We start from the raw sequence: 27,869 nt of genomic DNA, 5'->3' as shown, positions 1-27,869 counted from the left end.
CGATAACTAACCTGCTGACCCTGATAACAACTAACCTGCTGACCCTGTTTACAACTAACCTGTTGACCCTGATAACCAACCTTCTGACCCTGTTAACAATTAACCTGCTGACCCTGATAACTAACCTTCTGACCCATGTTAACTAACCTTCTGACCCTGATAACTAACCTGCTGACCCTGTTAACAACTAACCTGCTGACCCTGTTAACAATTAACCTGCTGACCCTGATAACTAACCTTCTGACCCCGTTAACTAACCTTCTGACCCTGATAACTAACCTGCTCACCCTGATAACTAACCTGCTGACCCTGTTAACAACTAACCTGCTGACCCTGTTAACAACTAACCTGCTGACCCTGATAACAACTAACCTGCTGACCCTGATAACTAACCTTCTGACCCTGTTAACAACTAACCTTCTGACCCTGATAACTAACCTGCTGACCCTAACCCTGTTAATTAACAGGGTATTGGTGTACAAATGGAGGATAGGTAATGAATGCACCGTTAAATATCAAAATGATGTCTCTCCCCAAATGTGTGCAAATGTAATTCAAATAACCAGCAGCGGTTGCCTTCTTTGAAGAAGTGGAATCTTTATGCCTTTATTGCGACTTGGTTAACACTACACTTAAATTGAGTGTCGTTGCATTGTTACAGTGTTGCAAATTGCTCACTAGATGGCACAATAACAAAGTCGATAGAGAAACTGAATGAGTCTTCTGACATAATTTATTATAGCAGTTTTGTTAAGTTGGCAATGCAGCTTCTTAACTTTTACGACAGCAAATTAGAATGCACAAGGTTTTGAATTATTTACAAAAGTAGGAGCAACTGCATTTTTCCAGTACGCATGATTTTGTATCCTTTCTGAAAGCAGGAAGCAGCACGCTGTTAATCGCAGTCAGACAGATAACAGCATTTCATGGGAAGGTCAATTCAACTGCATTGTTTACAAAGGTGTTTTGATTGTGTCTTTCGGTGGCTACAAATTCATTCAAACGAATGTCTGACTTTGGCCCGTGATCTTGGATTACCGATGGACCAACAGGTTGGTGAAGATCATTAATTGGCATTTGAAATAAATCAGTTAAAGACTAACTTTCTGTTTTGACAATTTACATTTTTATATGTAGCTGAGCTACCTTCTATATTTTTACGGAAACGTGAATATGCTTTGACAGTGATGTATGCACAGTAGCTATTGATTGACACACAACATGGAATTTGATCATCACATGCTCTTGGCCTATAAAGGGATCTTGGCTCTTTCAGTATGGCTTGTATGGAAAGAATGCAGAGGGAATCAATGTTGCCAAGTTTTCCAGAGACACCAATTCATCAATGGAAACTAAATGCATTGTATGTCAGTCAAACAGTACTGAAAAGGCTGGGAATATGGGGAGATAAGGGGATTAAGCAGACAAAAGGAGTGTCCGATTTGAGCCTATTTCACTGTAACGCATTCATTTTAGTGCTGCTTCTAATCGTCTAGTTCAGACTACAACTGCAAAGGACTTGTGACATAAACTGCTGAAATCACATAAAACATGTCATGGTTTCAGTTCTGCAGCTATAATGACGTGATGCGTGTGTATAATATGAATTCGTGTTGCTCTCATATGCGAAGCTATGCAGGAACTGGTGACAGGTCGCTTTTCAGACCGCCCATTAGAAAGTCACACCTCTATTGTAGATGTCAAAGGGATATGAGTGCAGTTACTACGTTTTTTAAATGACATATTTTGTTTAATCTAAAAAGGCACTTATTTTCAATACAGCAGCACTAGGCCACCCACCCACCCAATCATAAAGTGAACTGTGCCACTCCTCAATTGAGTTTTCTCAGTGACCTATTGAAGGGTATCTTCAGCACACATGAAACCAATTTGCCCAGAAATTCCCCTCAAGCAGGGAAATTAAATTAAAGGGTGTTTATCTTGTATCTCCTGAGGTGGCTGCCTTTACAGAGGAGACAAGCTACAGCTGTATTTCCTCCAACTCTGCTTTGTTGTTTGGTGAGGTGATGCCATAGTTGCTTTTGATGACACCTTTTTAATGGTTTCTCAGAGAAGAGGACTCTCTCCAATTTGGTTTATTTTCCTAGTAGTGATCAGGTGAGCTGTGTTTCCAGCCTGCGAGCCTCTTGGCTTGTTTTTGTAAATATCTATTAAAAGGTGATATAATATAATAAGCAGGATGTCATGTGCTCTTTATCTTGTTAGCCAGCTGCTGTGATCAAGGGTATAACAACTTGCCCAAATGAACAAGCTAAGGAGTGTGACTCATGTTTCTGAAGAACAATCTCTTTCTGTCTCTGTCTCTCTCTCTCTGTCTCTCTCTCTCTCTCTCTCTCTCTGTCTCTGTCTCGCTTCCTCCTCCAAAGCACAAACCCCATGCTTGGATGTGATTCCACCACTGTGAGCCTGATGTCCAGAGGAGGAAGGACTGGTTCTGATGGCAGACCATCTTCCCTCAGGGCTACTGGAAGCGTGTGTTGTTGTCGGAGCCTCTGAGGATAAACTCAAGGATGTCTACCAGGTAATGCCAATCAGCAAATGTCTTTTTTAATACAGAGTTTATTCGAGAGATGAGCTGGATCGTGGATTAGAAATGTAAAATGGAGGTTAACATGGATTGTTCTGTTTAGTCTCTACAGCAGGGCAACAGCACAACAGACCTTATTTTAGACCCAGAGGTCTTGCAAGTCCACGTACCTCCGTTTGTGACCAAAGAGAATGCAGATGAGTCTGGTGTCCCCAGAACCCTCAGTAGAGTCCAGTGCAGACGGTCCTTCATCAAGAAGAAGGAGAGGCTAGTGGTGGCTCCTAGTGGCCCTGGAGGGGCCGGGAGCAGTGAGGGGGCCACTGTCACGGAGGATGTCAGCGTCCCCAAGGACATCGACCTCATGGCCCTGCCCCAACTCTGCTTTCCAGGTAGAGGTATATTGTGAGGCTGATAGCCAGTTAAATGTGTCATTGTTGGGATTATAAAGATGACCTGAGGTAAACACCATACCAAAATGAAGGCTGACAGACATCCCTATGTACAATGTCATTAAAACATTAGCTCAAAGACATGGCCCACTGTCTTACAATAGAGGGATGTAAATAATCCTTACTTTTCTGAAATCAGGGGGGCTTCAAGTAACAAATGAACCAAAAGAAGAGCGTTTTCACTTTCTAGTCTTCACGGATGTGTTCGGTAACCAAACCCATGGAGTGGTTGTTCAGTGTTGTAGACCATTTCAGGTGGGAGTCTTTCTTTTTATTCTCCTGCATAAACATGTGATCATTTTCATTATAAAGCTGTGCAAAACAGTGTTAAATGTTTTCGCAATGATGCTCCTTCCTGCGAAAGACTCAATGCTCACACAGTTGATTTGTCACTTCTGTCCTCGTAGGAAGGGTCAGTGTTCTATCAGAATGGACACTGGTCGTCCACCAGGACCACTAAGCTCTACACTGCTTTTGCCATCTGTGTCATATCCAAGCATCCTTATTACAATGCTCTGAAGGACTGTCTGTCTTGGTAAGGGTCAATACGTCTTCAATACAGCCCGTATATGTGTGTTGTCGTTTCTTAAATCATTCTCTTCTGTACACTTCTGTAGTTTGCTGGTGCAGCTTAGAACATGCAGGTTGTCTGAAGAGAGGGTGAAGGAATTTGCAGCCAAACTGTCTCTAGTGCCCATTCCACCCCCTGGACAACTACATGTGGTGAGCTGCTTTATGTTATCCAAACTGCTAGGCTGCCTGAAGTGCCAGTGGTTGGTTGTATTTGAACACTACTCACTCTACATGGACTATGCATTGTTGGGGTTTGATTCTTCCTTGGTCCTTCATTTCTCCCCCCTCTCTCCATCCTACAGTCAGAATAAAAATGACAAAAAAAATAACTACTACTACCACCACCAACACCTTTTCCTTCTTGTGTACTGATATTGATGATGTGCTCACCCCTGACTGTGCCCAGGTGTTCAACCTGAGACCCCTGATGATCGTACTGCCTTCCAGAGAGGATAAGGAACACCCCGCTGTAGACCTGGATCTCCATTTGCCCTTCCTGTGCTTTAGATCCAAACAGATTTTACAGGTGAGTAGAGAGTTATGTTCAGACGGGTAACAACATTTCCTACGATGAGCCATTCAACTGAAGTGTTCGGAGTGATGTTTTGACTTCTGCCCTGCCTGGCAACAACTCTGCTTTTTCTGCTCTGCTCTACTCTTTCTACTCTACCCTTTCTGCTCTGCTCTTTCTGTTCTACTCTGCTCTACTCTTTCTACTCTGCTCTTTCTACTCTGATTTGATCTACTCTTTCTACTCTGCTCTTTCTGCTCTACTCTCCTCTTTCTGCTCTACTCTTTCTACTCTGCTCTTTATGCTCAACGTTTCTGCTCTGCTCTTTCTGCCCTACTTTGCTCTACTCTGCTCTTTCTGTTATACTCGGCTCTTTCTGCTCTACTCTGATCTACTCTATCTTCTTTCTGCTCTTTCTGTTCTCTGCTCCTCTCTTTCTGCTCCTCTCTTTCTGCTCTACTCTTTCTGCTCTACTCTTTCTGCTCTGCTCTTTCTGCTCCACTAGGCTCTTTCTACTCTGTTCTTCTCTACTCTGCTCTTTCTACTCTACTCTTAGTGCTCTACTCTTTCTGCTCTGCTCTACTCTTTCTGCTCTACCCTACTCTGCTCTGCTCTTTCTGCTTTACTCTATTCTGCTCTTTCTGCTCTGCTCTGCTCTTTCTGCTCTACTCTTTCCGCTCTGATCTACTCTTTCTGCTCTACTCTGCTCTTTTTGTTATGCTCTGCTCTACTCTGCAATGCTCTAATCTTTCTGCTCTACCTTTCTCTTTCTGCTCTGCTCTTTCTGTTATACTCTGCTCTACTCTTTCTGCTCTACTCTTTTCTTTCTGCTCTTCTCTTTCTACTGCTTTTTCTGCTCTATTCTGCTCTATTCTTTCTGCTCTACTCTGCTCTTTCTGCTCTACTCTTCCCTTTCTGCTCTACTCTTTCTACTCTACTCTGCTCTGATCTCCTCTACTCTTTCTGCTCTGCTCTTTGTGCTCTGCTGTTTCTGCTCTACTATGCTCTGATATACTCTACTCTTTCTACTCTGGTACTTCTTCTCTTTCTGCTCTACTCTGCTCTTTCTGCTCTACTTTACTCTGCTCTTTCTACCCTGCTCTCCTCTCCTCTGGTTCTATTGACCCCTGGCCCTGTGTTGGTTTGCCCAGATCATCACTGGTATTCTGATGGAGCAGAGGGTAGTGTTCTTCTCAGCTGACTGGTCCCGCCTCACCCTGGTGGCAGAGTGTTTCATGTTCTACATCCACCCCCTCCACTGGCAGCACCCCTACGTGCCCATCCTCTCAGCCCAGATGCTGGACTTCGTCATGGCCCCCACCGCCTTCCTCATGGGCTGCCACCTCAACCACTTTGAGGAGGTCGCTGCGGTAGGAGGCTTTGTATTAGTAGTAGTAGTTTCTTTATTGCAACCTTGGTACATCCTTTATACAGTGCCTTGCGAAAGTATTCGGCCCCCTTGAACTTTGCGACCTTTTGCCACATTTCAGGCTTCAAACATAAAGATATAAAACTGTATATTTTTGTGAAGAATCAACAACAAGTGGGACACAATCATGAAGTGGAACGGCATTTATTGGATATTTCAAACTTTTTTAACAATTAAAAAACTGAAAAATTGGGCGTGCAAAATTATTCAGCCCCTTTACTTTCAGTGCAGCAAACTCTCTCCAGAAGTTCAGTGAGGATCTCTGAATGATCCAATGTTGACCTAAATGACTAATGATGATAAATACAATCCACCTGTGTGTAATCAAGTCTCTGTATAAATGCACCTGCACTGTGATAGTCTCAGAGGTCCGTTAAAAGCGCAGAGAGCATCATGAAGAACAAGGAACACACCAGGCAGGTCCGAGATACTGTTGTGAAGAAGTTTAAAGCCAGATTTGGATACAAAAAGATTTCCCAAGCTTTAAACATCCCAAGGAGCACTGTGCAAGCGATAATATTGATATGGAAGGAGTATCAGACCACTGCAAATCTACCAAGACCTGGCCGTCCCTCTAAACTTTCAGCTCATACAAGGAGAAGACTGATCAGAGATGCAGCCAAGAGGCCCATGATCACTCTGGATGAACTGCAGAGATCTACAGCTGAGGTGGGAGACTCTGTCCATAGGACAACAATCAGTCGTATATTGCACAAATCTGGCCTTTATGGAAGAGTGGCAAGAAGAAAGCCATTTCTTAAAGATATCCATAAAAAGTGTTGTTTAAAGTTTTCCACAAGCCACCTGGGAGACACACCAAACATGTGGAAGAAGGTGCTCTGGTCAGATGAAACCAAAATTGAACTTTTTGGCACAATGCAAAATGTTATGTTTGGCGTAAAAGCAACACAGCTCATCACCCTGAACACACCATCCCCACTGTCAAACATGGTGGTGGCAGCATCATGGTTTGGGCCTGCTTTTCTTCAGCAGGGACAGGGAAGATGGTTAAAATTGATGGGAAGATGGATGGAGCCAAATACAGGACCATTCTGGAAGAAAACCTGATGGAGTCTGCAAAAGACCCGAGACTGGGATGGAGATTTGTCTTCCAACAAGACAATGATCCAAAACATAAAGCAAAATCTACAATGGAATGGTTCAAAAATAAACTTATCCAGGTGTTAGAATGGCCAAGTCAAAGTCCAGATCTGAATCCAATCGAGAATCTGTGGAAAGAACTGAAAACTGCTGTTCACAAATGCTCTCCATCCAACCTCACTGAGCTCGAGCTGTTTTGCAAGGAGGAATGGGAAAAAAGTTCAGTCTCTCGATGTGCAAAACTGATAGAGACATACCCCAAGCGACTTACAGCTGTAATCGCAGCAAAAGGTGGCGCTACAAAGTATTAACTTAAGGGGGCTGAATAATTTTGCACGCCCAATTTTTCCGTTTTTGATTTGTTAAAAAAGTTTGAAATATCCAATAAATGTCGTTACACTTCATGATTGTGTCCCACTTGTTGTTGATTCTTCACAAAAAAATACAGTTTTATATATTTATGTTTGAAGCCTGAAATGTGGCAAAAGGTCGCAAAGTTCAAGGGGGCCGACTACTTTCGCAAGGCACTGTATAACCATGTTTTTGTCTTTGTGTAATTTGATGTCGGACATCAATATGATTTTCATGATGCCGTTGTGTCAAGTGTCCAACTGTCCATAAACAGTGTTTAGACCTACTTCTTGGTTGTACTGTCTTGTTCCGTTTCCAAACAGTTGAAATGTCATAGCAGTTGGAGAAAGAAAAGCTTTGACTTTTGAATGTTTTTGGAACTCTCTATTCTCTGTGACAGGAAACAGACGACCTGATCTTGATTAATATTGATGATGGAACAGTGTCTTCTTCCTGCTCAGAGACTGTCGACCTACCAGATGTCCCCTTCATTTCGGCAGAGTGTTTTACCAAGCGGTAGGACCCCCCCCCCCCCCAAATCGCACCCTATTCCCTATATAGTGCCCTACTAGGGAATAATGTACTACTTATGGGCACTGTTAAAAAGTAGTGCACTATATAGGGAATAGGGTCCCATTTCAGAATCAAATCAAATTGTATTCGTCACATGCTTCATAAACAAGAACTGTTGACTAACAGTGAAATGCTTACTTGCGGGCCCTTCCCAACAATGCAGAGAGAAACATGTAGAACAGAAGAATAACAGGAGGAATACATAGACAATGCAGACTATGTGCTCTGTTCTGTGCTGAAACCCCTACAACTGAAATGACACATCCATTGTCTCAATTACACCGAATGAGGTTATTGTGAGGTAGAATATCACATCAGTTCTCACTCACAGTCATGCTTATATAACATTGTTTTTGTGGCAGTGAGTGAACAACAGTTTTCTTTTCCTGCTGCTCTACAGGAGGAAGGGCCTCCAGCTACAACATGATCTAGAGGTGTGTCACCAAGGGGCCGGCTCAGACGTTAATGAGATGCGCATGCTGAGGAGACAATGGCAGCACAACCTGAACTGGGAAATACAGAATGTTACCTTGGAGCTCATTGTCAACATGTTCAGGTCAGTCATGCTGTTCAGACTCTCTTTATGAGGTGCAGGGCTTAAAGTATGACATCATCATACACATCGGGTAGACTTCCAGTTTACAGACATCAACAAGTGAATTCAAATCTGTCAATACTGCTCTCCCTTGAGTAATGCTCACACTGGAAAGAGCCAATAGTGGCATATGTGAGATTATGTTGGTGTTGTATCTGTAAGGAGGAAGTCAACCCGGTGACGTGTAGGAAGATGTTCTATTTCCTGGTCTTTAAAGGCACTAATGTAGCCCGTGTATTAATGGTCTGCTGCATTTCTGCCTTTCATCAGGGATGTCAGTGGTCACCTGAACTATGAACACCGAGTGTTTAACAGTGAAGAGTTCCTGAAGACCAGAGAGCAAGCTGACCTTCCCTTTTACAGAAAGGTACATGTTGAAGTAGCCTCTCAGATCACGATCACTATAAAGAGTACGGTTGATTCCTACACTCAATTTATACATGTGTATCCGTATAGGTCTTGGAGACACACATCTTTCATTCATTCCTGAAGGACCGCCTCAATAGGAAGATGGATGCTTTCACACGCATGGAGGTCAACACTCGCTCAGAGACACAGAAGTAAGCTCTCACTTACAATATCCCCTTCCTGCGTATCCCTTCCCCTACCCTCCAACTCACTTTTCTCCCTGATGGTACAGTGATGGTTAGAACGAAGCCTGAGTTATGGCACCGCTGGTAACCTGCCTGGACATGTTATGGAGTTCAGTCCAATTATTAATTTATAGAACACACCGCTGCAAACCTGCTTTAACATCAAAGGAAGAGTTTCTCCACAAGTCTGATCCAGTTATCCAGTCTGTTGGATGTTGTATTGTTGTTGAATATTTGAATGTACAGCAGAGGCATTTTTCTCAAACCTCTCTTCAAGAACCACCATCCATTTACAGTGTTTTGAGAGCTTTGATGATTAGTTGACCAGTTAGCCTTGACGGTTAGTTGAGCGGTTAGCCTTGACGGTTAGTTGACCGGCTAGCCTTGACGGGTAGTTGACCGGCTAGCCTTGACGGGTAGTTGACCGGCTAGCCTTGACGGGTAGTTGACCGGTTAGCCTTGACGGGTAGTTGACCGGCTAGCCTTGACGGGTAGTTGACCGGCTAGCCTTGACGGGTAGTTGACCGGCTAGCCTTGACGGGTAGTTGACCGGCTAGCCTTGACGGGTAGTTGACCGGCTAGCCTTGACGGGTAGTTGACCAGTTAGTGCTGGAATAGATCAAATAAGTGAAAGAGACTGGCTAGGGATACTGGAGGAGTGATTTGGGAAATGATTGAATTCTATTACATAGTACCCCACTGCAAACATGCTACATATATGTCTGGGGGAGACTCAGTGAGAGGTTTAAGGTCTTGTATGGTGTTCTGGGTCTTGTTTGTTATTCTGGGTCTTGTTTGGTACTCAGTCCTGTATGTATATTAGGGTATTGTATGGTATTCAGTTCTGTATGGTATTCTGGTTCTTGTTTGGTACTCAGTCCTGTATGTATATTAGGGTATTGTATGGTTTTCAGTCCTGTATGGTATTCTGGGTCTTGTTTGGTACTCAGTCCTGTATGTATATTAGGGTATTGTATGGTATTCAGTCCTGTATGTATATTAGGGTCTTGTATGTTTTACAGTCCTGTATGGTATTTAGGGTATTGTATTATACACAGTCCTGTATGGTATTTAGGGTATTGTATTGTAAACAGTCCTGTATGGTATTTAGGCTATTGTATACAGTCCTGTTTTATATGTGTCTGATGTCAGAATGAAGGCGATGACAGACAACCCCAGGAGGCCCACCATGCAGGAAATGGCCAGGAAGTATAGCAGCAACCCAGAGATCCGTCTGAACAAGAGGCTGGGGATGAGCCTCCCCAACCTGGGAGAGGAGCGCCATCTCAACCTCCTCAGACAAACCTCCCTCAAGAAGACCATTATCTCTGAAAGTGGTGAGTACACTCTTAGAAAACATGGTTCCAAAAGGGTTCTTTGGTTGTGTCCATAGTGTAACCCTTTTTTGTTCTAGGTAGAACACTTTTTTGGGTTCCATATATAAATCTCTGTTGAAAGGGTTCTACATGGAACCCACAAGGGTTCTACCTGGAACCAGAAAGTTTTTTTCAAGGGGTTCTCCTACCCTTTTAGGTACTAGAAATTTTCCCCAAATTCCCAGGTTTTCCAGAAATCCCAGTTGGAAGAGTAGTGGAATTAGGACGGAGGAAGCATGAAATCCTCCAACCAGGTTTTCAGAAATCCCAGTTGGAAGAGTAGTGGAATTAGGACGGAGGAAGCATGAAATCCTCCAACCAGGTTTTCAGAAATCCCAGTTGGAAGAGTAGTGGAATTAGGACGGAGGAAGCAGGAAATCCTCCAACCAGGTTTTCCAGAAATCCCAGTTGGAAGATTAGTGGAATTAGGACGGAGGAAGCATGAAATCCTCCAACCAGGTTTTCAGAAATCCCAGTTGGAAGAGTAGTGGAATTAGGACGGAGGAAGCATGAAATCCTCCAACCAGGTTTTCAGAAATCCCAGTTGGAAGATTAGTGGAATTAGGACGGAGGAAGCATGAAATCCTCCAACCAGGTTTCCAGAAATCCCAGTTGGAAGATTAGTGGAATTAGGACGGAGGAAGCATGAAATCCTCCAACCAGGTTTCCAGAAATCCCAGTTGGAAGATTAGTGGAATTAGGACGGAGGAAGCATGAAATCCTCCAACCAGGTTTCCAGAAATCCCAGTTGGAAGATTAGTGGAATTAGGACGGAGGAAGCATGAAATCCTCCAACCAGGATTTCTGGAAATCCAGATTTTGCAAAACCCCTGCAGTGGGAGGACTAATAATAGCTACCCACTGATTAACACACATACTGGGATGTTTAACGTTACACGGTTACATTAACATTACTCCGTAACATTATGCACTGACTCTTTACTTGAAATGTCTATTGGACTACTCTACATAACACTGTCATAACGGATGTCATAACAAGTCATGTCTGTTGTCAGCTAATGAAAAGTGACTTTACACTGTTATAACACACAACTATTTAGTGTTACGTGGCTCTTATGACAGATGGTTAAAGTAAAGTGTAGGTCATTAAGCCTAGACTTCTGTGAACAAGAAGATTCATCTTAAAAGGAATTTTCACAAATGTTCAACTTCATGTTCATCCTCAACGTCAACATATTTTAAAATGGCGTCTTTCTATGTTCATTAGTAAAACATATAGAGGTAAATAAGTGTTTCCAATGACATCGTTGTGCATCATGTGATTTTAACCAATTATGAGGAGACATTACCTACTAATTGCCTCCTAATTGGTTGATAATGACATTGGAAACACATCTTCCTCACTTATTTTACTACAGATCATAGAAACACGCCATTTTCACATATGTTGAGGTAGTGCTGGAGATGATTCATATAAAGTAGACCCTTTTTGTTTGCAGTGTCTCTCTTTGTCTTTTTCTACACAGCCTTCAAGATCCCGCCCAAGCCTGTGAAGATCTTCAAGCTGCCAGAATTTCCTCCTCCCATGGTGCACCACCATGTCCAGAAGTACTATGGAGAGTTGATCATACTACTGGGGAAGGCCATCTCCTGTGTTCCTCCTGAGAACTCCACCCTCTTGGCCAGGTACTTCGTTTACAACATAGGGATGATTCATTTTATGAAGTCACGCTTTAAACACACTACATCTAAAAAAAAAATATAAAAAAAAAAACTTTATTGGGTATTTGAAAAGTCCTCATAAAGTGACTGGACCACCAAGTTTATAAAGGCAATGCTCCTGCTGATAGCAACGAGAGGCACCTGGTGGGCGAGACAGAGAGAGGGCACGTTAGTGTGTGTCCCATCAGTCACAATACGCACTACATACATACGTCACAAATCATTTCTAAGTGAAGTCCTACTACTCTCCATACAACCCTTTCCCTATTTCCAAGGTACTTCTACCTGCGCGGCTTCATGAACACGCTGTGTTCCAAGCGTCTTGACGCCCTCAGTGACTTCCAGAAACTCTACAAGACGGACATCGAGATCTTCCCCACCGACCTGGTAAAGGCGCTAGTGGACTCGCTGCAGAAGGACGAGTTCTCTCAGGTGGACCGGCGGCCAGAGCTCAAGCGGCTCATCTTCAAGGTGAAAGACAACGAGATGGTGCTGGTCCAAGCTGACGACCATGTGAAGAAGTTCCAGCTCCCTAAGACCCACATGCTGCAGGAGGACTTTGTGAAGCGCATCCAGGAGTCTGGGATTGTGAAAGACGTCGCTACCATCCATAGGCTGTTTGAGGCCCTCACTGTGGGTAAGTTGAGACTTACCATCCATAGGCTGTTTGAGGCCCTCACTGTGGGTAAGTTGAGACTTACCATCCATAGGCTGTTTGAGGCCCTCACTGTGGGTAAGTTGAGACTTACCATCCATAGGCTGTTTGAGGCCCTCACTGTGGGTAAGTTGAGACTTACCATCCATAGGCTGTTTGAGGCCCTCACTGTGGGTAAGTTGAGACTTACCATCCATAGGCTGTTTGAGGCCCTCACTGTGGGTAAGTTGAGACTTACCATCCATAGGCTGTTTGAGGCCCTCACTGTGGGTAAGTTGAGACTTACCATCCATAGGCTGTTTGAGGCCCTCACTGTGGGTAAGTTGAGACTTACCATCCATAGGCTGTTTGAGGCCCTCACTGTGGGTAAGTTGAGACTTACCATCCATAGGCTGTTTGAGGCCCTCACTGTGGGTAAGTTGAGACTTACCATCCATAGGCTGTTTGAGGCTCTTACTGTGGGTAAGTTGAGACTTACCATCCATAGGCTGTTTGAGGCCCTCACTGTGGGTAAGTTGAGACTTACCATCCATAGGCTGTTTGAGGCTCTTACTGTGGGTAAGTTGAGACTTACCATCCATAGGCTGTTTGAGGCCCTCACTGTGGGTAAGTTGAGACTTACCATCCATAGGCTGTTTGAGGCCCTCACTGTGGGTAAGTTGAGACTTACCATCCATAGGCTGTTTGAGGCCCTCACTGTGGGTAAGTTGAGACTTACCATCCATAGGCTGTTTGAGGCCCTCACTGTGGGTAAGTTGAGACTTACCATCCATAGGCTGTTTGAGGCCCTCACTGTGGGTAAGTTGAGACTTACCATCCATAGGCTGTTTGAGGCCCTCATTGTGGGTAAGTTGAGACTTACCATCCATAGACTGTTTGAGGCCCTCACTGTGGGTAAGTTGAGACTTACCATCCATAGGCTGTTTGAGGCCCTCACTGTAGGTAAGTTGAGACTTACCATCCATAGGCTGTTTGAGGCCCTCACTGTGGGTAAGTTGAGACTTACCTTCCATAGGCTGTTTGAGGCCCTCACTGTGGGTAAGTTGAGACTTACCATCCATAGGCTGTTTGAGGCCCTCACTGTGGGTAAGTTGAGACTTACCATCCATAGGCTGTTTGAGGCCCTCACTGTGGGTAAGTTGAGACTTACCATCCATAGGCTGTTTGAGGCCCTCACTGTGGGTAAGTTGAGACTTACCATCCATAGGCTGTTTGAGGCCCTCACTGTGGGTAAGTTGAGACTTACCATCCATAGGCTGTTTGAGGCCCTCACTGTGGGTAAGTTGAGACTTACCATCCATAGACTGTTTGAGGCCCTCACTGTGGGTAAGTTGAGACTTACCATCCATAGACTGTTTGAGGCCCTCACTGTGGGTAAGTTGAGACTTACCATCCATAGGCTGTTTGAGGCCCTCACTGTGGGTAAGTTGAGACTTACCATCCATAGGCTGTTTGAGGCTCTTACTGTGGGTGAGTTGAGACTTACCATCCATAGACTGTTTGAGGCCCTCACTGTGGGTAAGTTGAGACTTACCATCCATAGGCTGTTTGAGGCCCTCACTGTGGGTAAGTTGAGAATTACCATCCATAGGCTGTTTGAGGCTCTTACTGTGGGTGAGTTAGAGGTCAGGCCTCTCGTTGACAGGACATGCATGAGCAGTACAGTATGGTTGTACTATAGCAATAAGATCACCCATGATAGTAAACGAGCGATTGATCTGTCAATACAGTTTGAAATACAGTACCACTCTGCCTAGGAACACGGTGTGTATCATCTGATTGTCCTTATTTTATTAATAGGATCTTGTAAGAGTGACTTTGGATTCAGTGACTTTGGGTTTGAATTCTGCCATGAGGAGTCCCTCCAAATCAGTATTTTACATTGACTCCTCATTGGATGGTGAGCGAGACTGTCCAGTTTGTCTGCAGCATCCCATCGTATGATTGGTCAGCGGGACTCATGTGGCATCTCTTTTATTTTTTCTCTCTCTTCATCTCTGCTTGGTTTTAATGTTCATTCCATGACATCATACATGAGATGGATGGCTGTTGTTTCATGGGGCGTCTTCAGCTATGGAAGATGTATAAATGTGCTCTTTGCTTTGACAAAATACAGGGTTCCTGTTTACAATGGATGCTGTTTGAAGTAGCTTGTTTCTATTGGCTTGAATGACATGCATAAACATGAAAGTAAAATTTGCATGGTTTTAATGTGCGTTTGATGAGCATGTTCTCTACAGGCTGCTGAGACTTGTCATGCCTTGTTTACATTTACATCACCACTCTTACAACGAATGGCTCCTTGAAGACTTCTTCTAAGAGAAGGTTACCTCTGTTTCCAGGGCAACAGAATCAGATTGACCCTGAGGTGTTCCATGTGTTCTACACCTTCTGTTTCCAGGGCAACAGAAGCAGATTGACCCAGAGGTGTTCCGTGTGTTCTACACCTTCTGGAAGGAGACGGAGGTGGAGGCCCAGGATGTTCACCTGCCAGCTGAGGTCATGGAGCACCTGGACAACAACGAGTGTGTCTACAAGCTGTCCTGCTCCGTCAAAACCAACCAGGGAGTGGGTAAGATCGCCATGACACAGAAGAGGCTCTTCCTGCTCACTGACGGGAGGCCTGGATTTATCGAGATCACCAAGTTCAGAGACATAAAGGTGTGGTTACTCTATGTTTAGGCACTAGTCGTAGTACTGTTCAGGGATGAGTTCTCTAAAAGCTTTGTAGTCTTAAAATAATCTTTGACAAGTATAGGTAATGGATGAAAGATGATCTTAGTGCTATGAAGCTTTTGGAAACTCACTCTGTAATGAATAATATGGAAGGGTACATTGGTATGACTACAGTGTATTGCCTTCAATGTTTGGCTTTGTACAAATGAAAATCTGCCATGATGACACCTGATAATCCTCTCCTCATATTTCAGTTGAATGCATTCAGTTGTCCAACTGACTAGACATCCCCTTTTCCCTCTCGTCTCTGTCAGGAGGTGAAAATCTCCTTTGCTCCTTTCCTGCTGCTGAGGATCCCGTCTCTGAAGATCAAGTGCAGTCTGAGGAAGGAGGTGTTTGAGGCCAACCTGAAGTCTGCGTGTGACCTGTGGAATCTCATGGTCAGAGAGATGTGGGCTGGGAGGACGATGGCAGACGACCACAAGGTAGGTTATATGCTGGATCTCAAAGACTGGTGCTACATTCAATAGGGTATAATGTAACCAAGTGGAATTCATTAAACTAACCCCTTCAGCTTGAAATCCCCCAACCCTCACCATGGAATTGCTAGCTTTTCGGTGGCGCAGCAAAGCTGTTAAGCAGTGCAGTGTCTTCTGTTAAACACTTTGTGGAACATGTGGGTAGAAATATTAGCATAGTCCATTTCACCCTCCTGAATGCGTTCTGTGGTTATTCATAGTCTTGAAAAACATGTCACATTCTTTTATTACCGTATTATGAAGAAAGTATAAGATCGGTTGGCTCCTAAAGGGACATTAATCTTACAGTACCGGCTTGTCCCACCCCTCTGGCCTGATGCTTTCCTCCAGGCTTCCTACAGGGATATTAATCTTACAGTACGGGCTTGTCCCACCCCTCTGGCCTGATGCTTTCCTCCAGGCTTCCTACAGGGATATTAATCTTACAGTACGGGCTTGTCCCACCCCTCTGGCCTGATGCTTTCCTCCAGGCTTCATACAGGGATATTAATCTTACAGTACGGGCTTGTCCCACCCCTCTGGCCTGATGCTTTCCTCCAGGCTTCATACAGGGATATTAATCTTACAGTACAGGCTTGTCCCACCCCTCTGGCCTGATGCTTTCCTCCAGGCTTCATACAGGGATATTAATCTTGCAGTACAGGCTTGTCCCACCCCTCTGGCCTGATGCTTTCCTCCAGGCTTCCTACAGGGATATTAATCTTACAGTACAGGCTTGTCCCACCCTCTGGCATGATGCTTTCCTCCAGGCTTCCTACAGGGATATTAATCTTACAGTACAGGCTTGTCCCACCCCTCTGGCCTGATGCTTTCCTCCAGGCTTCCTACAGGGATATTAATCTTACAGTACAGGCTTGTCCCACCCCTCTGGCCTGATGCTTTCCTCCAGGCTTCCTACAGGGATATTAATCTTACAGTACAGGCTTGTCCCACCCCTCTGGCCTGATGCTTTCCTCCAGGCTTCCTACAGGGATATTAATCTTACAGTACAGGCTTGTCCCACCCCTCTGGCCTGATGCTTTCCTCCAGGCTTCCTACAGGGATATTAATCTTACAGTACAGGCTTGTCCCACCCCTCTGGCCTGATGCTTTCCTCCAGGCTTCCTTCAGGGATATTAATCTTACAGTACAGGCTTGTCCCACCCCTCTGGCCTGATGCTTTCCTCCAGGCTTCCTACAGGGATATTAATCTTACAGTACAGGCTTGTCCCACCCCTCTGGCCTGATGCTTTCCTCCAGGCTTCATACAGGGATATTAATCTTACAGTACAGGCTTGTCCCACCCCTCTGGCCTGATGCTTTCCTCCAGGCTTCATACAGGGATATTAATCTTACAGTACAGGCTTGTCCCACCCCTCTGGCCTGATGCTTTCCTCCAGGCTTCATACAGGGATATTAATCTTACAGTATAGGCTTGTCCCACCCCTCTGGCCTGATGCTTTCCTTCAGGCTTCCTACAGGGATATTAATCTTACAGTACAGGCTTGTCCCACCCTCTGGCCTGATGCTTTCCTCCAGGCTTCCTACAGGGATATTAATCTTACAGTACAGGCTTGTCCAACCCCTCTGGCCTGATGCTTTCCTCCAGGCTTCCTACAGGGATATTAATCTTACAGTACAGGCTTGTCCCACCCCTCTGGCCTGATGCTTTCCTCCAGGCTTCATACAGGGATATTAATCTTACAGTACAGGCTTGTCCCACCCCTCTGGCCTGATGCTTTCCTCCAGGCTTCCTACAGGGATATTAATCTTACAGTACAGGCTTGTCCCACCCCTCTGGCCTGATGCTTTCCTTCAGGCTTCCTACAGGGATATTAATCTTACAGTACAGGCTTGTCCCACCCCTCTGGCCTGATGGTTTCCTCCAGGCTTCCTTCAGGGATATTAATCTTACAGTACAGGCTTGTCCCACCCCTCTGGCCTGATGGTTTCCCCCAGGCTTCCTTCAGGGACATTAATCTTACAGTACAGGCTTGTCCCACCCCTCTGGCCTGATGGTTTCCTCCAGGCTTCCTTCAGGGACATTAATCTTACAGTACAGGCTTGTCCCACCCCTCTGGCCTGATGGTTTCCTCCAGGCTTCCTTCAGGGATATTAATCTTACAGTACAGGCTTGTCCCACCCCTCTGGCCTGATGGTTTCCTTCAGGCTTCCTACAGGGATATGAATACATGTATTTATTTAACCTTTATTTAACTAGGTAAGTCAGTTAAGAACGAATTCTTATTTAAATGACGGACAACCGGGGAACAGTGGGTTAACTGCCTTGTTCAGGGGCAGAACGACAGTTTTACCTTGTAAGCTCGGGGATTCGATTCAGCAACCTTTCGGTTACTGGCCCAATGCTCTAACCGCTAGGCTACCTGCTGCCCCACGCTGGAGTACAGGCTTGTCCCACCCCTCTGCTCTGATGCTTTCCTCCAGGCTTCCTACAGGGATATTAATCTTACAGTACAGGCTTGTCCCACCCCTCTGGCCTGATGCTTTCCTCCAGGCTTCCTACAGGGATATTAATCTTACAGTACAGGCTTGTCCCACCCCTCTGGCCTGATGGTTTCCTCCAGGCTTCCTTCAGGGATATTAATCTTACAGTACAGGCTTGTCCCACCCCTCTGGCCTGATGGTTTCCTTCAGGCTTCCTACAGGGATATGAATACATGTATTTATTTAACCTTTATTTAACTAGGTAAGTCAGTTAAGAACGAATTCTTATTTAAATGACGGACAACCGGGGAACAGTGGGTTAACTTCCTTGTTCAGGGGCAGAACGACAGTTTTACCTTGTAAGCTCGGGGATTCGATTCAGCAACCTTTCGGTTACTGGCCCAATGCTCTAACCGCTAGGCTACCTGCTGCCCCACGCTGGAGTACAGGCTTGTCCCACCCCTCTGGCCTGATGCTTTCCTCCAGGCTTCCTACAGGGATATTAATCTTACAGTACAGGCTTGTCCCACCCCTCTGGCCTGATGCTTTCCTCCAGGCTTCCTACAGGGATATTAATCTTACAGTACAGTCTTGTCCCACCCCTCTGGCCTGATGCTTTCCTCCAGGCTTCCTACAGGGATATTAATCTTACAGTACAGGCTTGTCCCACCCCTCTGGCCTGATGGTTTCCTCCAGGCTTCCTTCAGGGATATCAATCTTACAGTACAGGCTTGTCCCACCCCTCTGGCCTGATGCTTTCCTCCAGGCTTCCTACAGGGATATTAATCTTACAGTACAGGCTTGTCCCACCCCTCTGGCCTGATGCTTTCCTCCAGGCTTCCTACAGGGATATTAATCTTACAGTACAGGCTTGTCACACCCCTCTGGCCTGATGCTTTCCTCCAGGCTTCCTACAGGGATATTAATCTTACAGTACAGGCTTGTCCCACCCCTCTGGCCTGATGCTTTCCTCCAGGCTTCCTACAGGGATATTAATCTTACAGTACAGGCCTGTCCCACCCCTCTGGCCTGATGCTTTCCTCCAGGCTTCCTACAGGGATATTAATCTTACAGTACAGGCTTGTCCCACCCCTCTGCTCTGATGCTTTCCTCCAGGCTTCATACAGGGATATTAATCTTACAGTACAGGCTTGTCCCACCCCTCTGCTCTGCTGAAAAGTATTATGTTTTGTCCTTATTATATTATCCGAATGTGATCTCCCAAGCTTAATGTGATCTCCCACGCTGTTTAATTGGCTGTACTCATTGTACATTGTAATGTGTAGTAGGTTGTGTGTCTATATTTGTAAGACTATGTCTCTCTTATAGGATCCTCAGTACAGGCAGTGTGTGTATAAGTTGTCATGTTCCCTTTAAGGATCCTCAGTACATGCAGCAGGCTTTGACTAACGTCTTGCTCATGGATGCTGTGGTTGGCTGCCTTCAGACCCAGAAGGCCATATTTGCCGCCTCTAAACTGGCATACTTTGACAGAGTGAAACATGAAGGTATGCATTATGGTCCAGATGCACTTTCGATTTGTTTCTTTGCATATAAATCATCTGTAAGCTTTACTATTTGTAAGTTTAATGGTGGGGTTCCGGACTAAAACACAAACTCAATGGAGAATCATTGAACATGTATTTAGTCCAGGAGTTTCCAGGAAACCACCCCTTGGAGTTCAAGGATCAAGTATACAACTAAATCAACATCGGATGTGCCTCCGAAGAACAATAGTGTGTGAAATTCATTGTGATTTTCTGTAATCAGGAAAGTGATTCCTATTCTGATATGTCATTTTTTCTGCTTTCTGTTTTGTTGTCTGTAAGCAGTTCCTGTGGTGGTTCCAAAGACAACATTGGAGACGTTGAAACACAAGATCAATCCATCACTAGACCTCCCAGCCCCACAGACTGTACATGTCTTACTCTACACACCAGGTGAGGGGAAACAGACAGCTGACTTTCTATTACTCTACACACCAGGTGAGGGGAAACAGACAGCTGACTTTCTATTACTCTACACACCAGGTGAGGGGAAACAGACAGCTGACTTTCTATTACTCTACACACCAGGTGAGGGGAAACAGACAAAGTCAGCTATCATAGTTTGTCTGTTATTTTCACTCTGATGTATCTGCTTGTAAGATAGAAGCTGTTTACATGCCAGTTAAGTGCATGTCCTAACATGTCCTGTATGGTGCATGTCCTAACATGTCCTGTATGGTGCATGTCCTAACATGTCCTGTATGGTGCATGTCCTAACATGTCCTGTATGGTGCATGTCCTAACATGTCCTGTATGGTGCATGTCCTAACATGTCCTGTATGGTGCATGTCCTAACATGTCCTGTATGGTGCATGTCCTAACATGTCCTGTATGGTGCATGTCCTAACATGTCCTGTATGGTGCATGTCCTAACATGTCCTGTATGGTGCATGTCCTGTATGGTGCATTTCCTAACATGTCCTGTATGGTGCATGTCCTGTATGGTGCATGTCCTGTATGGTGCATGTCCTAACATGTCCTGTATGGTGCATGTCCTGTATGGTGCATGTCCTAACATGTCCTGTATGGTGCATGTCCTAACATGTCCTGTATGGTGCATGTCCTGTATGGTGCATGTCCTAACATGTCCTGTATGGTGCATGTCCTGTATGGTGCATGTCCTGTATGGTGCATGTCCTAACATGTCCTGTATGGTGCATGTCCTAACATGTCCTGTATGGTGCATGTCCTGTATGGTGCATGTCCTAACATGTCCTGTATGGTGCATGTCCTAACATGTCCTGTATGGTGCATGTCCTGTATGGTGCATGTCCTAACATGTCCTGTATGGTGCATGTCCTGTATGGTGCATGTCCTGTATGGTGCATGTCCTAACATGTCCTGTATGGTGCATGTCCTGTATGGTGCATGTCCCAACATGTCCTGTATGGTGCATGTCCTAACACATCTGAGTGGAAACCAGAGGAGCTTTGAAGCCGTAATAGTTGACTGCAAATACACACTAGTGGAAAGCACCCGACAGGCCTATTTGTTTGTCTACTCTCATCTGTTTATGTAGATGACTACATGTATTGTCAAAGTTTGTCTCATTTCTTCACACTTGTCAGGTGTGGTAACTTATGAACTTGTTGTACTGTACAGTGTGAGTCAACAAAACTTAATATATCACTGACCGGCTCAACATTTGAAATATTTTTTACATTGGTTAAAAGTAGAGGCTCAGAGCTACAAAATGGTAAATCATTCACTGCATTTTTGAAGAACAATGGGAAAGTAATTCTGCAAGTTGATAAACTTGTAAACTCACTTTTGAGAAAAGGGCATTTTGAATGTTTTGGAGAGTTCTCCTTTGTCTACACCCATTCAGCATTGTTCACACACTCTTAAGCCAGCACCACCCATCTATTTAAGGATTCACATGTGAGGTCATGTGCTAAACAGTGAGTAGTGTAGTAAAGATTAAAAGTGGTAGTAGTCAACAATATGGAAAAATTCCAGGTAAACAGAAAGTGTCCAGATAAAAAATACTTTATAAATATTAGATGGTGATTACCCAGACACACTTGTCTAAATTGATGGGCCATGTGAAAGAAATGCTATAACCCCCAGCCACGTCCAGTGGTGGAAAAGGTATTATGGTCATACTTGAGTAAATGTAATGATACCTTAATAGAAAATGACAGAAGTAAAAGTCACCCAGTAAAATAAGTAAAAGTAAAAGTCTAAAAGTATTTGGTTTAAAAAAATACTTAAGTATCAAAAGTAAATGGAATAAAATGTACTTCAGTATCAAAGGTAAAATAAATGATTCATACAAATTCCTTCTAGTGAACCAGACGACCTAATTGTTTTATTTTTATTGACGGATAGCCAGGGGCACACTCCAACACTCCAAGACATCATTTACAGATAGCCAGGGGCACACTCCAACACTCCAGGACATCATTTACAGATAGCCAGGGGCACACTCCAACACTCCAAGACATCATCTACAGATAGCCAGGGGCACACTCCAACACTCCAGGACATCATTTACAGATAGCCAGGGGCACACTCCAACACTCCAAGACATCATTTACAGATAGCCAGGGGCACACTCCAACACTCCAAGGCATCATTTACAGATAGCCAGGGGCACACTCCAACACTCCAAGACATCATTTACAGATAGCCAGGGGCACACTCCAACACTCCAAGACATCATCTACAGATAGCCAGGGGCACACTCCAACACTCCAAGACATCATTTACAGATAGCCAGGGGCACACTCCAACACTCCAAGACATCATTTACAATCAAAGCATGTGTTTAGTGAGTCCATCAGATCAGAGGCAGTAGGGATGACCAGGGATGTTCACTTGATAAGTGTGTGAATGGGACCATTTTCCTAACAAAATGTAACGAATACTTTTGGGTGTCCAGGGAAATGTATTGAGTAAAAGGTACATTATTTTCTTTCTGTAGTGAAGTAAAAGTTGCCAAAAAAAGAATAGTATGATCTCCAAGGCAGTGAAAAACCCACATATTCTGTTGTAATGCAGAACTCCAGTATATACCGTATACATATCATCTATATGCATGTGGGAGTATCCATCGACTGGCTGACCCATGGTTTGTGTATTTAACTTTTAGTTTATTTGATTTTGATGTAGACATTCGCAGATAAAAGCTGAATTGCTGTGACTGACTACAGTCTCTCTCTCTGTTTATCCAGGCCAGTTGAGTTACTCGGAGGCAGACGGAGATGGGAACCCCAAGTTGTGGTGTGCCCTCAGTGGTGGGAGGGTGGTTGTGTTTGATGCAGCCAGCTGGTCCATGCAGCAGAACTGTGTTCAAGTGGGATCCTCCCAACTGGTATGATGTCTGCAAGCAGACACACCATTTCCCCTGCAGTCTCCCTGGACTATCACTTGAGCCTTCCTACTAGGCTCTGTTCCAATATTCACATTAGTGTAGCAGAACACTTAGAGAGAAGCATTGGATTTGGCCATACATTATAAGGGTTATATGTGAGTGGATATTGGAACAGTCCTTTGTTTCTGTGAAATTGCTTACAGATATCCTTTGAAAAGAAATTGTTATATTGAATTAAGTACAGTGATCTCTTTCTCTCGCTCTCTGTTTCACTTGTTCTCTCTCCCTCTCTTTCTCTCTCTCGCTCTCTCTAGCTCTCTTTCACTTGTTCTCTCTCTAGCTCTCTTTCACTTGTTCTCTCTCTCTCTAGCTCTCTTTCACTTGTTCTCTCTCTCTCTCTCTCTAGTTCTGTTTCACCCGTTCTTTCTCTCTCCCCCCTCTAGTTCTGTTTCACTTGTTTTCTCACTCCTGTTCTCTCTCTCTCTCTCCCCCCTCTAGTTCTGTTTCACTTGTTTTCTCCATCTCTCTCTCCCTCTCTCTCTCTTTTTCTTCTGTTGATAGTGTTTCCTCCTTTCTGTGGTCTCATGAGGCATGAACAGGAGTGCCTGCCATTCACATAACAGTGGATTAAACCTGGATATGGATGCGTCCAAAATAGCACCCTATTCCCTATATAGTGCACTTCTTTTGACGAGAGTTCTATGGGTCTTGGTCAAAAGTAGTGCACTATATAGGGAATAGGTGCCATTTGGGACGCATTTATGGGCTGAATACGTGGCTTTATTATGTGCACAGAACTGCATGCTGGGATTGGACCAGGATCAAGTATGGATTGGCTCCCAGGATTCCATCATTTACATAATTGACACTCGCAGCATGTCCTGCAATAAGCAGCTGACAGAGCACAGGCATGAGGTTATGGACTTTGCCCTGGAGGAGAGTGACAAGATGAGGTAAAATGTTACACATATAGTACCGTATGTCTGTGTCCCACAGTGCACCCTATTCCCTATATACTGTAGGGCACTCTTTCATGCTACAGTCACTTCACCCACACAAACTGTTAACCCATGTGTGATGTTCAGGATTCTATGTTGAAGGAAGGATAATGTGTTAGAACTGCCTGTTCAAATGACCAATGCACCTATTGCAGAAAGTAGTTCTTTGAACTGTCCCACCCCAGTATCATAGTGCAAGAATCTTAGAACATGGAGTGTTTTTGATGTCTAATTTCCAACCAGCAGATGGCAGCAGTGTACTTAAACTACTTCTTTACTTTGCCCTCAGTGAATCATCAGTAGTTTGACCACCATCAGGCTTCTACATGGTGCTTGTTTTAGTCCAACTGTCCCTCTCCTCCCCCCAGACAGACATACTCCTGTAGTGCCGATGGAACAGTCATTCTGTGGGACCTCTCAACGCTAAAAGTGAAAAAGCAGTTTCAACTGACCTGTGATAGGCTTATGTCCATTCAGCTCTTCAATGGAACACTGTGGTGCTGTAAGTTAACTCACTCAGTCATAGTTATACTCTAACTGTATATTATTCTATTTTTTTTTTAAATATACTCCTATGTATTATATACCCTGCCAATGATCAATTAACAAAGTGTGTCAATTGACCACAAGATAACATGCTAACAACAGCAAGCATCTAGACAGAAACCTTTGGTTTGTTCCCATCTGTTATGTTGACCAGGTGCCAGAGACGGCATCGTTGAACTGAGGAAGAACGGAACCCCACATCGTAAGATGACACTTCCTGAGGATCTACGGAGCATGCCCACTGAGCTCAGCAGCCTCGTCCTCTTCTTAGAGGTAGTAGGCCCATGTTCCCTTCATCTTGGAGAGTTCACTGAACCAAGATCTTTATCTCATACTAGGCCTCCAAGTGGCCTCAATAGTCAAGCCAGACACTATGTACTTTTGCAGCCTTCCAACAGTCAGTTTGCTTGTCAATGAGAGTGTCATGAGCTGATGGCTAAACCAGTCCACTGTGTGTTTCTTTCAGAGGGGCCAGTTGTGGACGAGCTGTTCTGATTCTGACGAGCTCTCCAACAGTCAGTTTGCTTGTCAATGAGAGTGTCATGAGCTGATGGCTAAACCAGTCCACTGTGTGTTTCTTTCAGAGGGGCCAGTTGTGGACGAGCTGTTCTGATTCTGACGAGCTCTGTCTCTGGCACTGTAGAGACCTGACCAAGCCTTTCCTGAGGGTGCGGCTACAGAACTGTACAGGGGTCAACTGTATGATCAAGGTTAAGAATCAGGTGAGAAAATAATGGTCTCAGTTGGATGTTCACACCTGCTGTTCTTTGCGTGTTTTGCTGGTAACACTTTAATGGAAGGGTACCAACATAATAACCTCTTTAACACGTGACTATTAACACATACGAAACACATTCATAAGATTCTGGCCACAACAGTCTTTCTCAGGTGGTGCAATTTCTACAAAAGCTTGGAAAGTAGCAGTTAAAATAGTACCGTACTTAGAAATGATACCATACATTCCACCCTACCATCATTATTTTATCTCTCATAGTAATGATCAATGTCACAGTACAACTGCAAATCCTCAACAAGCTTCTCTTCATTGTTTGTCTCCTCCCCCTCCCTCGTCCAGATCTGGGTTGGCTGCAGCGGGCCGAGCCCTGACCAGTGCAGGATGAGTGGGAAGATCTACATAGTGGACACAGAGAGCCACAGTGTAGAGAAGGAGCTGATGGCCCACACAGACAGTGTCCAGGCACTGTGCTCTGCAGAGGGCCGCTATGTACTCAGTGGCTCCGCCTGCCAGGATGGCAAAATCGCCATTTGGAAGGTTGAGTAGAGGACGAGTAGCCTGGTCCAGTATCTGTTTGTGTGGTTTTGACAACTCTTTTAAGTGAATAAAATGTTTGGCACAACAATGACAGGAGTTTCCTAAACAGCAGAAATAGATGTGGGACCAGGTTAGAGGAAGAGCCCTGCAGACCCCGAGGAGTCCTACAGGTCTGAAGAGGCTATATCCACCTCAAACTCAACTCTGGACCTGGGAGCCAGTTGCACTGCTTTGTTCATTGTTCCCCTCTAATCAGGGACTGATTTAGACCTGGGACTCCAGGTGGGTGATTCCCCTCTAATCAGGGACTGATTTAGACCTGGAACTCCAGGTGGGTGATTCCCCTCTAATCAGGGACTGATTTAGACCTGGGACACCAGGTGGGTGATTCCCCTCTAATCAGGGACTGATTTAGACCTGGGACACCAGGTGGGTGATTCCCCTCTAATCAGGGACTGATTTAGTCCTGGGACTCCAGGTGGGTGATTCCCCTCTAATCAGGGACTGATTTAGACCTGGGACTCCAGGTGTTTGCAATGAATTAACAGGTAGAACAGAAAAGCAGCAGGCTCCAGACCTCGTGTGGTCAGAGTTGAATGTCCCTGCTATAGACTATAAATTGTTCTTATTTTCCCTGAACACCTCAGAGAGAAGGTGAGCTTCTAAATGTTTTTTTCAAAGCTTTGTTCTAAAATGTGCTTTTCCTGGATTAAAGACTCAAGGTTGGCCATTTTGTTTTTCACATCCTTCCACGTCTGTGTCCCAAATGCCCCATGCTGCTCCTCCTTGTTGTCTGTCCCCCAACCCCACCACACTGCTCCACCTTGTTGTCTGTCCCCCAACCCCACCACGCTGCTCCACCTTGTTGTCTGTCCCCCAACCCCACCACGCTGCTCCACCTTGTTGTCTGTCCCCCAACCCCACCACGCTGCTCCACCTTGTTGTCTGTCCAACCCCACCACGCTGCTCCACCTTGTTGTCTGTCCAACCCCACCATGCTGCTCCACCTTGTTGTCTGTCCAACCCCACCACGCTGCTCCACCTTGTTGTCTGTCCTCCAACCTCACCACGCAGCTCCACCTTGTTTTCTGTCATCCAACCCCACCACGCTGCTCCACCTTGTGGTCTGTCGTCCAACCCCACCACGCTGCTCCACCTTGTGGTCTGTCGTCCAACCCCACCACGCTGCTCCACCTTGTGGTCTGTCGTCCAACCCCACCACGCTGCTCCACCTTGTTGTCTGTCGTCCAACCCCACCACGCTGCTCCACCTTGTGGTCTGCCGTCCAACCCCACCACGCTGCTCCACCTTGTGGTCTGCCGTCCAACCCCACCACGCTGCTCCACCTTGTGGTCTGTCCCCCAACCCCACCACGCTGCTCCACCTTGTTGTCTGTCCCCCAACCCCACCACGCTGCTCCACCTTGTTGTCTGTCCAACCCCACCACGCTGCTCCACCTTGTTGTCTGTCCAACCCCACCACGCTGCTCCACCTTGTTGTCTGTCCAACCCCACCACGCTGCTCCACCTTGTTGTCTGTCCTCCAACCTCACCACGCAGCTCCACCTTGTTTTCTGTCATCCAACCCCACTACGCTGCTCCACCTTGTGGTCTGTCGTCCAACCCCACCACGCTGCTCCACCTTGTGGTCTGTCGTCCAACCCCACCACGCTGCTCCACCTTGTGGTCTGCCGTCCAACCCCACCACGCTGCTCCACCTTGTAGTCTTCCGTCCAACCCCACCACGCTGCTCCACCTTGTGGTCTGTCCCCCAACCCCACCACGCTGCTCCACCTTGTGGTCTGTCCCCCCCCCCATCCCACCGTACTCAACAGCACTACCTTGTTCGAAAATGTGAGGACCTTGCTATTCGCTATATAGTACACTACTTTTGAACAGGGCCCTATAGAGAATAGGGTGCCATTAGGGACGTAGACAATATACAGTGGACATTGAGGCTCAGGGAATGACATGATCATGAAGAACCCTGTCATCATCTGTTCTCTTTATGTTGGGGTCTGCCTGTATATACTGGATGATAATGATGTAATAGCATTTCTCTGTTTCACAATGTTTTGATTTTTTTTCACTAAAAATATTCTGGATACACTAAA

At 45.2% G+C, this 27,869-nt stretch overlaps 1 protein-coding gene across 3 annotated transcripts; it reads left to right on the top strand.

Annotated features, from left to right (window-relative positions):
* Positions 1-449: 449 nt before the first annotated feature.
* On the top strand, positions 450-27,869 carry LOC135520952 (DENN domain-containing protein 3-like). Of its 3 annotated transcripts, XM_064946826.1 has the most exons (26): positions 453-1,052; positions 2,388-2,542; positions 2,652-2,937; positions 3,137-3,252; positions 3,405-3,532; positions 3,615-3,720; positions 3,977-4,096; positions 5,233-5,451; positions 7,363-7,478; positions 7,936-8,091; positions 8,401-8,497; positions 8,587-8,690; positions 9,876-10,060; positions 11,587-11,746; positions 12,058-12,419; positions 14,839-15,098; positions 15,428-15,598; positions 19,455-19,584; positions 19,906-20,016; positions 22,800-22,939; positions 23,735-23,892; positions 24,306-24,439; positions 24,638-24,756; positions 25,068-25,205; positions 25,559-25,785; positions 25,875-27,869. In XM_064946826.1, the coding sequence occupies exons 2-25, from the start codon at positions 2,459-2,461 to the stop codon at positions 25,763-25,765; spliced, it is 3,807 nt and encodes a 1,268-aa protein (XP_064802898.1). In that variant the 5' UTR covers positions 453-1,052; positions 2,388-2,458; the 3' UTR covers positions 25,766-25,785; positions 25,875-27,869. The 3 variants fall into 3 exon arrangements, with proteins under 3 accessions (XP_064802900.1, XP_064802898.1, XP_064802899.1); XM_064946827.1 differs by having other exon boundaries at positions 473-1,052; positions 19,909-20,016; positions 25,559-27,869; XM_064946828.1 differs by lacking the exons at positions 25,068-25,205; positions 25,559-25,785; positions 25,875-27,869 and adding an exon at positions 24,950-25,040 and having other exon boundaries at positions 450-1,052.

The sequence above is a fragment of the Oncorhynchus masou genome, chromosome 29 (genome assembly GCF_036934945.1).
Source record: "Oncorhynchus masou masou isolate Uvic2021 chromosome 29, UVic_Omas_1.1, whole genome shotgun sequence".
NCBI classification, from domain to species: domain Eukaryota; kingdom Metazoa; phylum Chordata; class Actinopteri; order Salmoniformes; family Salmonidae; genus Oncorhynchus; species Oncorhynchus masou.
The sequence above is the reverse complement of the archived record's forward strand: the minus strand, read 5'-3'. Positions and strand labels throughout refer to the sequence as shown.

Excerpts from the sequence above, each read along its gene's own strand:
- LOC135520952 (XM_064946826.1), top strand. The coding sequence starts at position 2,459 with ATGGCAGACCATCTTCCCTCAGGGCTACTGGAAGCGTGTGTTGTTGTC. Across the intron at positions 3,721-3,976 it reads CCCCTGGACAACTACATGTG|GTGTTCAACCTGAGACCCCT; the intron begins GTGAGCTGCTTT and ends GACTGTGCCCAG. Across the intron at positions 8,092-8,400 it reads CTCATTGTCAACATGTTCAG|GGATGTCAGTGGTCACCTGA; the intron begins GTCAGTCATGCT and ends GCCTTTCATCAG.